The sequence below is a fragment of the Branchiostoma floridae genome, chromosome 12, assembly GCF_000003815.2.
Source record: "Branchiostoma floridae strain S238N-H82 chromosome 12, Bfl_VNyyK, whole genome shotgun sequence".
NCBI lineage: Eukaryota > Metazoa > Chordata > Leptocardii > Amphioxiformes > Branchiostomatidae > Branchiostoma > Branchiostoma floridae.
In genome coordinates, this window is record NC_049990.1 from 5,830,875 (window position 1) to 5,843,866 (window position 12,992).

The window sequence follows — 12,992 nt, forward strand, 5'->3', positions numbered from 1 at the left end:
AACATCTATGTGAGAACATGCATTCAATGTTAAACAAATTTGATTGGTAATACATGTATTGTAAGCACATATTTTTATGTTGTAAAGCTTACCTGTAGGAAATCTGTGAAGTTGATGAGAGCCTTTAGCAGCTTCTCTACCCTGGGTTTGGTGCTGGCAGAGGGGCAGTCTACAAGGTCTAAGACAAATAGGAAAATATTATTGACTCAGGTTCTTCAATTCTGCATACAAATGAGTTGTCAATTGCATCGATGAAGGTTCAACATCTAGGTAATAAGATACACAATACAAAAGTAACTGGACAGAGTTGGAAATGGTAAGATATTTGACCCTGTGTGTGTGTGCTTGTGTGTTTGTTTGTTTTTGATATCTGTGGTCATCATATCTTTAGTACCACTGGATGGCCATGGATTGTAATAACATTTGGTATGTGGATAGGGGTTGGGAATTACTCCGAATATGAAGTCAATGTCAATTCTAGCCCCCTGGTGTGTGAGATTGTTTTCCATGTCTTCACCACAGTGTACTGTTATTATCTGTAGTGGGGCTATTTGTCTTCCTCTGCTTACAAAAAAGCAGTCAAACCCAACCCGTCTAGAAATAGTCAACACTAGGATTCGAGTTGCTGCTTTTTTCAATAATGTACATGTATCACTGTTCACTGACACATGTATGTCTCCTATGTTTCCACCATGTAATTGCAATTAGCCCCCAGGCATAAACTTGCAATTAAATTTTGTTCAGGTTAGTTCCCCTACCTTGGCGCAGTGTCCTGTAAAGCCAGTATCCTATGCGATGTGCCACATGCTGCTGGGGATGGCAGCTGACAAAGTGTTGCAGGTACTGGGACCTCAGCACTGCTGCAGCCTGACTGGGGAGCTCTGTGTGTGTGTGTATGTGTTACTAGAGCTAAGGTTTGTTTCCCTACCTTGGCGCAATGTCCTGTAGAGCCAGTAGCCTATGCGATGTGCCACATGCTGCTGGGGGTGACAGCTGACAAAGTGCTGCAGATACTGGGACCTCAGTACTGCTGCAGCCTGGCTGGGGAGCTGGGGGGAGGGGAAAGGAATCATTAATGTAACACTGTACAACTGTTACCTCTGGGTTTTTCCTAGTGCAGCAAAGCATAGTAAGCATAGGGGCCCTGAAGACTAATGAAGTAATTTGTATCCCCTATGCTGAGAATTTGGCCCCTACAATGTGTTTCAAACAGTGCAGGGGGCTTTTCTGCTGTATTGTAACAAAAGAAAGAAATGTTAGCTTTATTTCCTGAAATTTGGCTTTTTTCTAGAAATAGTGTTTCTGTGGGTTATAACATCAAAACCTTTATGGGAAAGAATGCCTCAGACCCCCCTACAATGCCCATGTCTGTGATGCCTGCTACATGTACATGGCTTTGCCATAGTAAGATGCTTTCTTAACTTAAACCTTAGGTCCTGCTGTGCCATAAGGCACATTGGGCATCATCATCATCATCATGGGGCAGCAAGTGGTTTGGAAGATGCCCAATACATGTATTACATAGTTTGAAACACAAACTGAACATTGATCAGTGATGGAAGACTTACTTCCAGATTATCCAAGTTCTGTAACAACTCTTCAAAGGACCCGATGAGCTGGACTGGTACTTTGTCTGACTGGGCTGCTGAACTCTGGTCCAGACTTCTGGGATACCCAATGGCAGGGATACAGTCCAACTTGGCCTTCTTGGGTAGCTGGAAAACAAAGTCAAAGTTTATTCTGTGATGTGTACAAGACATTGAAAGTGCAGGTTATATTGGAGCTGTGCAGGTATTTCTGATGTCTACCTGCACCTGACCTGCACTGGTCCATGTACTGGGCTTCATACATAAATGTGCTATGATGTAGGTGTACATGTATGTGAATTGTTATTACCTGTTGTCATTGACTGTTACCGCCTAATAAGTATAAAAGAAAAAATAGCAATGGTTCCTGAACAATAGTATGATTCATACTTCCTAAATTCAGAGTGGTGCAGGTAAAATTTGTCTGGTGTAGGTAGTTTTTAATGTTACCTGCAGAAGTGCAGGTATGCAGAAAAAAGTATTTCGAGCCCTGTATAGGTATGGTTAAGTTAAAGGTAAGGTAGTCATTCTTGACTGAGGTGAAGCATGATGCTTTGTTAAGTAGTAGTGGTAGTGCTGCAATGCTGCTTCACTAGGGCTTGCTTTTTCAGCCAAGCCCATCGAGTCACTTTTACTTTTCTCAGTAAGTGGTTGGGTACCGGTTCTTATATGTCAGGAGGTTTGATGCTTGAAGCTAACTAGGACATCAGACTGCCTTCATACACATAAGATACATAGTTGCTTTGCATTGTAGACAAAAAACTTAAAAGAGGGAAAAAAATAAGACTCTGATGTACTGTTTTTTCGAGAGAGAAACAACCTGTTGTAAATATTTTTTGAAAATCTGCAAACAAAAAGTTACTTATCTTGTAAACCAAACTATCTAATGTGTAAAAAGTAAAACAACAAAACATAAAATCAAATTTCTGCAAGGAAACCCATCAAATTAGTACTTACTGGTTCTTTTGTTGGATCTAGATCATTGAAGATATTTGTAATGGGAATTTGTGTTGTCTTCAGCCATTGGTCCCTCTCCTCTCTGGGGCAGTTTCTCAGCTGGACCTGACGAATCAGGGCTGCCCATGCTTTGTCTGTCTGTTTGAAAAATACCTGGAAAAGAGAGAAAGCAATAAAATGATTGGACATTTTCTACCAAGGAAGAAGACAAATTATAAGTGCATTCATAGTTTTATCTGGCAATCCGAGATCAGCAGACTTCACTGACTTGGGAAGAAGAGATGCTGCTCCAGTTCAATTCATGATCACCTGTAACCTTGAAGTGGTCTTCAGGTCTTACTATGTGATGACAATATTCTATTTATTTATTTATTTGTTCGGCTTTTTTCACAGCCAGGGTTGCCCAACTAGCCAGGGGCTATTGCCAAGGGCTAATAGATAATTAAAATTAAGATAAATTGTGGTGACAATAGATAGGGTCAAGAAAAGACTGTTGTACAACTTGTACCTACCCTGGGTGTTTTGTTGAGAGGCACGTTGACCAGGTCAGGACGGTACAGTTTGTATAAGGACAGTCTGGTCTGTAGGTCTAACAGGGGACGCACACGCACACGGTGACAACACAGCAAAGAAAAGCCTATTGTACCTACCCTGGGTGTTTTGTTGAGCGGTACGTTGACCAGGTCAGGACGGTACAGTTTGTATAAGGACAGCAGCCCTGTCAGGTGCGGCTGTGCGCCCAGTCTGGTCTGTAGGTCTAACAGCGGACGCACACGGAACAGGCGCACTGGAAATACACAACATGCTACATTAGATCTGGGAATACAATGTAGGTTCAACACTCCGATTTCATAAGGAACTGCAATTTACACCTGATATTATGGATCACACTTATATCCCCCTCCCCTTGCATTTCCTCTTGTGGGGCTATTTGCATTTGGGGGTAACCCATATGTAGATGTAAATACTCTCTATATAAGTACTGTACTAACAAGCAATACAGTAAAATAGATGTCTATCTAAATGTGTCCATATCAAAAACATAGTATAAGCTCTAAGGTTCTGTACTCTTTATGAAAAAAAAATGTATAAAGAAAGCTATAGTCTCACCATCTTGCTTCCTTGTCAGCAAATACAGAAGATGGCAAACATGGGGACACTGGTAACAACAAAGCAATGTTAAGAAAAGCTGTTGCAAGTCATCTGTATACACGCACATGCAATTTGTAAATATTATTCATCATTGAATTCTCATTTTAGGAAAGCTGGAAATGGTGTACCAAGGTACAGACCATCCTCTCTAAAACTCAGTTCTCTGTTTATATTCCAGTTCAGGAGGCTTTAGCAGTATCTTTCTAAATCTAAGAATCAACAAATCAGGACAGTGTAACATTACGGCTGACAGTAACGTACCAGGACATCACTCTGTATGAAGAAGAACAGGACTCCATATAAGGCATGAAGTTTGTCCTTCCCGTCGATCAGGTCATACACAAGGACCAACCAGCGCAGCAAGAAGGCCTGTAAACAACAAACAATAGCAGGATACTGGTGACACAGAGCAGGAGGTAGTGATCAAGAGTTTTACTTGAGCTCCCATTTGCTCGAAACCATTTTTAAATATGGCAATTTTACACTTATTGTCTAAGGGTGACTGGCAAAATTATGACACTTTGCATTAAATGAAGGATGAACACAATAAAGTTACAATTCCTAGGTAATGATTATTAGCAAACTGATGAAAATAGGATACTAGCTGTGGTTCATCGCATAAGGACAGTATGACTAGTCTTTAGCTGACCTGAACACTTTTGGAAGGCTTGTTGGTACATATCCAGGAGATAGCCCTCACAGCAGCTTCCTCTGGTACTGCAGTAGCTGGGATCAGGCACTTCACCAGACGGCTGTTGGTGGAGTCCCCTGAAATGGTGATGAGGAGAGGGCTTTTGTTACCATATATGTTATGGTAGTGACTCAGAATCAGTCAGATTTGGTAGAATCACTTACTAGTATTCAGTGCTGGTAGAGATCCTGATTGGGGGCTCTGTCGACAAAACTCTGATCGGGATCTCTACTGGTAGAACTGGTGATTCTACCAGACCGGCAGATTTGTATACATACATGTACATGTACATATATCAAGTCATTCCAGGTATGTAGAAATCTCAGATGTTCAGGGCTTAAAATACATATAGTTAAGTACTATATTCACAGAAACCTCAAATAATAAGACTGCAGAATTTAAAAAGAATAGGGTAAGCATACATGATACAGCAGAGGTAAACAGCATCTCTTTACATGCCAATTTTTCTCCGTCACAGAGGTTGAAATGGGCAAATTTTTGGTCCATCCCCAGCAGCAAAATTCTGTCAAATGACGGATGCTGCTACATTTCCTTGTTTTAGTCATTTGATAATAGCTTTATTTGTGTCACTTTAGTTACGATATATCCTTGTTTTTTTCTTAATTCGTTAACTTTAGCTTCTCTATTATTTTATATAGCTTCATTTGTGTTACGATAGTTTCAATATTTAAATTGTTGCCAATAATTTTTTCCTTAACTTTTCCATTTGATAGCTTAAGTTGTTATTTAGTTGATATATTTCCCTGCTTTTAATAATTTAATTGTTATTTAGCTTCTCTATTTGATGGCTTTTTTGTGTTAATTTAGTTGATACATTTCCTTGTTTTATTATCAATTGTTTATCACCTCAATTATTTCATTAGAATTGCATACGTTATAGGAGGAGGGCTCGCATAAGCCGTTAGGCTTCCTCCCTTCCTCCCGCACAGTATTTGTTTTATCCAATGTACATTTCTCTGTTTTTGTGTTCTACGTGCGAATAAATAAACTCAAACTCAAACTCAATGCTAGCTCGAACCTTGATCTATCATAATTTAGCACATACTCAGTAGTAATACTCACCGAACTGCCCCCTAGTGATGACGAGAGTGAGTGACAGGATGTTGTCAGGACTCAGCCCCTTGCTCTGTGCATGCTGTTCTATCCCCTCCAGGGCAAGCTGCAGTTTTATGTTGCCTCTCACCTTTGTGTTGGCAGATTCTAGACAACAAAAGAATGTCAGTATCTAGATATCAATCATAATTAATGGTTTTCCTGTGTATGAAAGGTATAAAAGAAAAGTGTTTAAGTTCAACATAATACATGTAGCATAGTGGACTGCTGTAAACTAATTCATTTCACTTTGAGGCACTCGTATTTTGAAGCACGGTAAAAAAATGTTCACGCTGCGGCGGGTGTGCCTAAATACCACAAACGACCACAAACGACTCGGAAATACCACAAACGACCACAAACGACTCTAATATGCAACTTGTATATGGGTCAAAGACCTTGTGTGGCGCTCTGGAGACATTGTTTACACATTTATGAATTTAAAAAACGCAGCAAGTCCTGCGTATTCACCAGTTATTTCGAGTTAGTCCGCCGCCAAGATCGAAGCGATTCTGCGCTGTCAATGAATGCGTGCTTGCATTGAGGCTGAAAAACACTTAGTATACAAGTTTTATAAGTTGACAATGATAGAATAGTGCCATGCTATAATCTATGAACCAACAGCGTCCATAGTTTTATCGTCCTGTCGTCTATGGAGCCGTGGAAGGTATCGAGAACTTCCCCATGCAGACTCCTAGCACGGGCGATCCAACATGGCGGCCGAGAATCGCTTCAATCTTGAAACCGGCGGACTAACTTGAAATAACTGGTTGAATACGCAGGACTTGCTGCATTTTTTAAATCTATAAATGTGTAAACAATGTCTCCAGAGCGCCACACAAGGTCTTTGACCCATATACACTGCATTTTAGAGTCGTTTGTGGTCGTTTGTGGTATTTTCGAGTCGTTTGTGGTCGTTTGTGGTATTTAGGCAGACCGCGCTGCGGCTGCTATGAAATCTAAGTACTGCAAACGTATGCTGTGCCCTAGGGCGAGTTTGTGGCCAAAACATATGGCTTGGTATTGTCTCTTAACTGCTTCAGTCTGTCGGTTCATGGTCTCAAGTGCTTTTCTCTAATTAATGCTGCTGTAACGCAGTGAAATACAATTAAGCATGCAAATTATGCGACAATATAGAATATATCTGTAGAAAATAGTGTAATATTTACGTTATTATAACATAATGTATCTTTCTACAGAATTTTTACGGCCTACATCTTTTTTTAATACTTCTTGATAAGTAAAAACTATATGAAATTGCTCAGGAAAGTGTAGTACGAATTTATAGAAAAGAAAAACACAAGCAAAACACGCAGAACGATCCAAGCCCCCCTCCCCAATGCCCAAGTTGCCAAGCGCCACAATTTTGCTCACCCATGATACACTTCCCGCCCTCATAGTGTTTTAATGATAAATTAAGATGGATCTTTACCTATATAAGTATATTATGAGTTCAAAAAACCCTTACCGTCCGTGAAATATGACAAAGAATCCTTCAAACTTGGGAGTTGTTTTCTAACTTCTTCCGCCATTTTGAACCCGCCCAAAGTTTGAATTGTCTCGCGGCCGCAACCACGTGACCAGGTCTGCAGCGTGATTTCACGAGAATAGATAACAGTTCGTACTAATTCCGCACGGCGGCGTTTCTGATGTAGCAATTATAAACAAAGTTTGTTGCTAACTTTGGACACTTGGTATGGAGTAGCAAATAAGTAAATTTTCGAACAAATGCATAAATTGCTTCATATTCATAAGGCTTGATGCGATTCTGTCAGAAATTCCAAAGAAGATAACTCAAGATGGGAATAACGGATTTTCATGATTTGGGGTATGTTGGTACCTACCTACCTACATACCTAGTCCCTTGACCTCCAGGTCGTTGGTAGCTTAGACCAAAATGTACAAAAATACTAATTATGCAAATGCAGGACACTTGCACAATTAATGAGTATACCATAGCGTTTTTTTTTTTTTTCGATGTATCTCTTGTCCTGAACATGATATGGTCTTGACATGTCGGTGGCAATCGACGTCAGAACAAGGTGGGCAGGTCTGAGCTCCTAACATCTAATTTTGGAACTGCAGAGGCGTTTTTGTCAAGACATTCCAAAGAGGATAACTGAAGAAAGGAACGACGGATTTCCGTCATTTTAGGCATACATGCAGGTAGCTTAGGCAAAGATATTCATAATGATATGTCTGATATGCGGCGAGGATGATGATGATGATTCATAATGATATACATGTTATACACATCATCCATTCATTAATTAATTCATTCATTCATTCATTCAATCATTTTTCAAGTCAGTCATTCATATAGACAACCGACAACAAAGAGTGATACTAGATAGCCTGTTTAATAGCATTATCATACTAGTAATCAGCATCTCAAGTAAGGTTGACACAATGGTTTACAAATGGGGTCAATATACTCAATTACTGTGGCACAATCAACTTTTTTTTACTATTTTTGTATTTTTCAATGTTTTCTTTTAATGAGAGAAGGATGAGACCATTTCTCTGCATGTGTCAATGTGAAAAATGTTGACCAGAATATGTTATTGGTTTGCGGTACTTACATGCATGTGTTACATAAATACTCGTAATGCTGTCGACATAAATTGTCCTTGTTATAACTAATAGATTGGTTTTCGTGACAACAATTTTGAACATCGCATTACAACAATGTCGAAAATGAGCACGATAAGCCATTTCACAGTCCCTATTGCGCATGTGCAGTCGTGATGTATTGTGGCTTTCAACTTTGACCCTAGACCATAATGCACCACGACTGCACATGCGCACTAGGGATTTTGAAATGGCTTTTACATGTCGGATGGTTGAACAACTCCTAGAAACCTCACAAGATGACGTTTCTCTCGAACACTAGTGACTATGTGGCCTTTTTAAAAGGGCGATCATAGTTCGCATAGCGAGTACGCAGGTCACGGACGCTGACTAAAATACTTTAGTAGATGCAGGCGTTCAACCCTCCTTTAAATTTGCTAAGAAGTATGGTACAGCTTGAGATTGGGTATTCTGGTTCGTGTACTTAGTAGACTATGTATTCTTATCTGTACAATGACTTTGTTTGGCTTGAAATCGTTGAAAACAATATTTCAACTTCTAGAATAGTGCAATGATAAGAGAATACTTACCAGTTTCCTACTTCTTCATCTACATAATCATAGTAATCTGGATCACTTTGCTTAAGTCGCTCTAGTCTCTGTAAAAATAAGTCTTTGGCATAGTCGTAAAGTTCAATGTCAAGAGCGTTCAGTTCTTCTACTTTCCTTCTTTTGTCTTCTGAGATGGGTGTCCTGCCTGCTGTGGTGCCGTTGACTTGCTCGAAAGGTTCTATGAATTTTAGCTTAAAGGTCCTTTCAAACATGTACTGACTCTTCTTCTGGAATTCCGTGAGGCCAAAGAAAGCCATCCGTCGGAGATTGGTCTTCGCGCTCCCCAGAAGAATGCGGTTTCTCTGCTCTTGGCTAACACGGGACGTATTGTAGCAGCCGACAAGGCTTAAGTCTGCCAGCATGCGGGTCTGGCGATTATTTGCAAGGTTCCACGGACAACCAGTGAACTCGTCCAACTCAACACCAACCCAGTTGTCGTCAAAACAAGATGGCAGCTCCTTTTCTGATGGCATCCTCCCGTCACACATGTGCCGAGAAGTTTTCCACGTGGCACCTCGCTGCACGTGACGCCATTCGCTCAGGTATCTGGCCACAGGTTCCCGCAGCATGGTGATGTAGAAATACCTGCGGCAAAACAGAAACGACATGTCAATAAAGACACCGTTCCAATAACGGGCGCCATCTTGAAATATGGTCCCGCGAGAGAGAGTACAGTCAAACGGGATTGTACGTGAGCTTACGCGGAAACCAGGAAAATTAGAGTTTTTCATTGTGGTAAAACTCAATGTGTTAAAGACATTGATGGAATATCATATGTTGATGCTCAATAAATTTTTGATAAGTCATTTGTTGACTTATCCTTCATTGCAATATGATCATGACGATCTAAACACATTGATTTTCGAAGTGTCTTCATATGATACTCTTGCGTCTTAAAATATGATGAGTCAGCAGTACTTATGGCAATGTTGTAAGCTAATGGTTGTATGAATTATAATGAGAACCATACAAACTTTAAGGCATTCTATGATAACGTTCGTGGTAAAATCACAAAACTTAAAATCGCAGCCTATGGGAGTTGCCCCGTAAAGTAAGCGCAGATAGAAGCTGATATGATACCAAGTCCTGCTGAGACTATCGAGCGAAAAATCTTATACGAGTGAAAAATCTATCGATGGCTAGATCACTCACTCACTCACTCACGGCCCGATAGCTAGATCAGGAATAGTGTATTTAGGAAAATCAGGTCATATCATCTACAGACGGTGTGATGAAGCTTCGAATTTGTATCGATCGAAACAATGTATCTAATAAAGCTTCCCGCTAAGTCCAACAATTGAATTTGGAATGCTCCCCATCATGATCCATACTACAACCTGCACCTCCGTTTCTGTTGCTTCTGGAGCACACAGCTTTGGAAGCACAACGAGTATTTTTCCATAGCCTGACTAAAACCACGCTCCTATAGCGGCCAGCCCTACAATTGGAGGGGGTCATTAACGCCAGCCAGCGAGAGAGTGTGTAAACACAAGATAATTCTTCCCCAGAGCTGAATAGAAAGGAGGAGGAGTTATATGTACCATTTTAAAGACTCTGTTAGACCTGGTAGGGGATTGAACCTTCAAGGCAAGCACTCTCTCCACTAGGGCATTGCATTGGTCCAATAGCCACAGTGGAACCTGCTGGTGTATTCAACTACACGTACCATATTCCTCCCCAGAGCTGAACGGAAAGAAGTTATATGTACCATTTAAAGACTCTGTTAGACCTGGTAGGGGCATTGTATTGGTCTAATAGCCACAGTGAAACCTGCTGGTGTTGAGGTTTCACGCCTTTGTAAATGCCGAACCGTTCAGATTGCGGTGAGCCAAACATTACCATTATTGCTCCCTCTTTCCCAAAGCCCGTCACTCGGGGAGTACAAATTGCGCACATCAAAGAAAATCAATACTCAAAAGTTAAGCCTCGTTTGGAAAGCAAGCAGGCAAATGAGGCTGCCATTCTGCGCATCTACTCAATCAATGGTGCCTGAAGGACGGATATTACTGCAGCAATGAGAGGAAATGCCAGACCTCAATGAGGACGATAGTCTGCGATTATCTCTCAATCATTGAAGTTAAAGAACATGTAGCTTCCAGTCTTCATGGGATAACCGTTATCTCGCAATCAAGCAGCATATATACTTCTGATATCTAAGACCCTGACCCATCCGTTTAGCATCTATCACATGAAGAATCTGCTGGTGTGTGTGATATTGCTAATGGTCCCATGGTTGGCAGGGGCTCTTCCGTGGTTGATCGAATCAAAACTAGATGAGGAAACGCAGCTGACCTAATCAATAGAGTGCTCAGGAAGCCCCTGTGCTATCTATTCCTGCTATATGTTTCTGCCTCTGTCGGTAACGGAATCGATATTTGCACACTTGGTAGTTTAGATGGTGTCAAAGTCAGCATAACTGGGCATTATCACATCTACATTTTATTACCAATCCACTCCGTCCAAGGAACAATTTTCGATGTTCAGCTCATGCAGGCGGTATATACTACGAATAAAATCGATGATAATCAGCCTAAGGTATTCTTTAGAAATGAATCTAGCATTGTAAAGTAAAAAAAGGTAGTCCATGAAAATATTTCTAGTATGGTACCTAACGTTAAAAGTATTGAATGAACTACTGCCCGACAGACAGAGACAGAGGACAACAATATCACCGTTTAAGAACTGACTTATGTAGTACTGTAAGCATGGTAAGCAGGACATGCTTTGCTCCCTTTTACCTATGTTAATATTAATGTGTGCATGTACTAGTTATGTTGTTAGAGTTGCTGTATGTGTCCAGGGACATCTGAAATACAGGCTGAAATGAAGTATGCATGTACTGCCTGTGATGATTATGCATTTATGGTTCTTTACAATCAAAAATAAATAGAAAAAAATTACATTTTTACAGGCTACATTTCATACGTTTCACTTCGCATTAGGATCACTTCCAACAACAAACCCGTTCATGACAATTTATTGATTTGCGACTCTGTCTATACCTATGGTAGTATCAAAATCATCGGAAATAGTCCATGAAATGCCTTACCTGCCATAACTTATAATGCGCAGGGTGTGTCCTTGGTATTGCGCTGGTCGTTAATCTAGGTACAACACACAATACACCCACGTAATCATAGTGATTGCATACTCAATGCTTCCGCGTTTATGCCCAGCGCTAAATCATGAAGGGAAATTTTGTGATTGGTTAGGAAAATCAGTCTCATTGAGACTATATAGCCTCCAAAGCCTTGTCAAAACGGGAAGACATGTCAACAGAGAATAATGAAGGGAAAGCAAACTTCAACAAGTACACTTCACGCTTGCTAGTCTTGCTCATTCTAGCGGAAAATTGTTAATTTTCCACCATACAGTGAAACGGAGAGCTCCCCCCTCAGCACCACAGGAGATGGTTTGACAGTATGAGCGCCTTTGAGACAAGTTCGAAATTGTATCTGAGCACGCTTGATCTGGCATGCTGACAAAGCCGGCACATAGCTGACATACCAATAATATTCACGTATGTCTCACTGTGATTCAAGTTTGGGAACTGTCACAAGTCTGGAGCACGGCTGGTTCCTTATTTATTAGTTATCGACCGTCTCATAGCAAGCCGTTGGAAAGTATGACATATGGGAGCATATTACATCCTTGGTCTTGTTCCATATCAGATTGGCACTCAACTAGAGCTGTACACACTGATTTTCACACTGGAATAGAGGAATGGAACAGACACACAAAGCAAGAACTTTGGAGAATCTAATTTTTCAAAGCTATATTGTGGCAAATTGATTTATTTCTGTGGCGTTGACAAAGGAATTACTGTGTGATAGACCGGGATGGGGCCAAAGAGACAGAGAGGCAGACAGACACAGCGAGAGATGTTGTTTTATAGGATTTGTCTTTTGAGGCTCACACATACCATCAGAATCGTTCACAGCCAGCTGCACAACACTAACGTTTGATATTTGAGTCGTTCATCAAGAGTTTCTGCTGGCCTTGGGAAACATTAAGCAGTTTTCAGTTACGACAACCCTGTTGCTCTGGGAAATATTTAGCTACAGCAATCTTAGTCGGCTACTTTGATTCCTATTGATTTATTTATTCCTCACACAAAGTTTGCTTCTCCGGGGCTTACCGGTAAAGATTCGGCTGCACTTCATCAACTGAGCGATTCTAATCAGTAGATCCCACGGGTTGGCGCTGTGTATGACTACTAATGTCCCTCTCTACATGTGTCTGCTACGAATTCCATGGAAAAAGAGAGAAAGCTCGAGCTATTTCCTCCTCCTACCCAAACCGTCAATACCC

The 12,992-nt window shown here is 40.7% G+C and overlaps 2 protein-coding genes across 3 annotated transcripts in view; both read right to left on the reverse strand.

Annotated features, from left to right (window-relative positions):
* Positions 1 to 74: 74 nt before the first annotated feature.
* On the reverse strand, positions 75 to 7,081 carry LOC118428070 (centromere protein I-like). Its single transcript, XM_035838035.1, has 10 exons — positions 6,968 to 7,081; positions 5,470 to 5,607; positions 4,345 to 4,463; positions 3,957 to 4,064; positions 3,654 to 3,702; positions 3,194 to 3,330; positions 2,544 to 2,696; positions 1,569 to 1,715; positions 929 to 1,049; positions 75 to 178 (listed from the first exon to the last, which is right to left on the reverse strand). Exons 1-10 carry the CDS (start codon positions 7,029 to 7,031, stop codon positions 75 to 77), a joined length of 1,140 nt encoding a protein of 379 aa, XP_035693928.1. The 5' UTR covers positions 7,032 to 7,081.
* A 759-nt stretch (positions 7,082 to 7,840) lies between these two features.
* Positions 7,841 to 12,992, reverse strand: part of LOC118428095 (heparan-sulfate 6-O-sulfotransferase 3-B-like) — a 44,377-nt gene continuing 39,225 nt past the window's right edge. For both annotated transcript variants that reach the window (XM_035838063.1, XM_035838064.1), the window contains one exon: positions 7,841 to 9,266. In XM_035838063.1, the coding sequence (XP_035693956.1) occupies positions 8,657 to 9,266 (610 nt within the window). In that variant the 3' untranslated portion in view covers positions 7,841 to 8,656. The remainder of the gene's footprint in view (positions 9,267 to 12,992) is intronic.

What these genes read in the sequence shown, in the direction of transcription:
- LOC118428070 (XM_035838035.1), bottom strand. Translation starts at nt 7,031, where the DNA reads ATGGCGGAAGAAGTTAGAAAACAACTCCCAAGTTTGAAGGATTCTTTG. An exon ending in TTTGTCATATTTCACGGACG is followed by an intron (nt 5,608 to 6,967) that starts GTAAGGGTTTTT and finishes TTTGTTGTCTAG; the next exon opens with AATCTGCCAACACAAAGGTG. An exon ending in CTACAGGACATTGCGCCAAG is followed by an intron (nt 179 to 928) that starts GTAGGGAAACAA and finishes TATTTGTCTTAG; the next exon opens with ACCTTGTAGACTGCCCCTCT.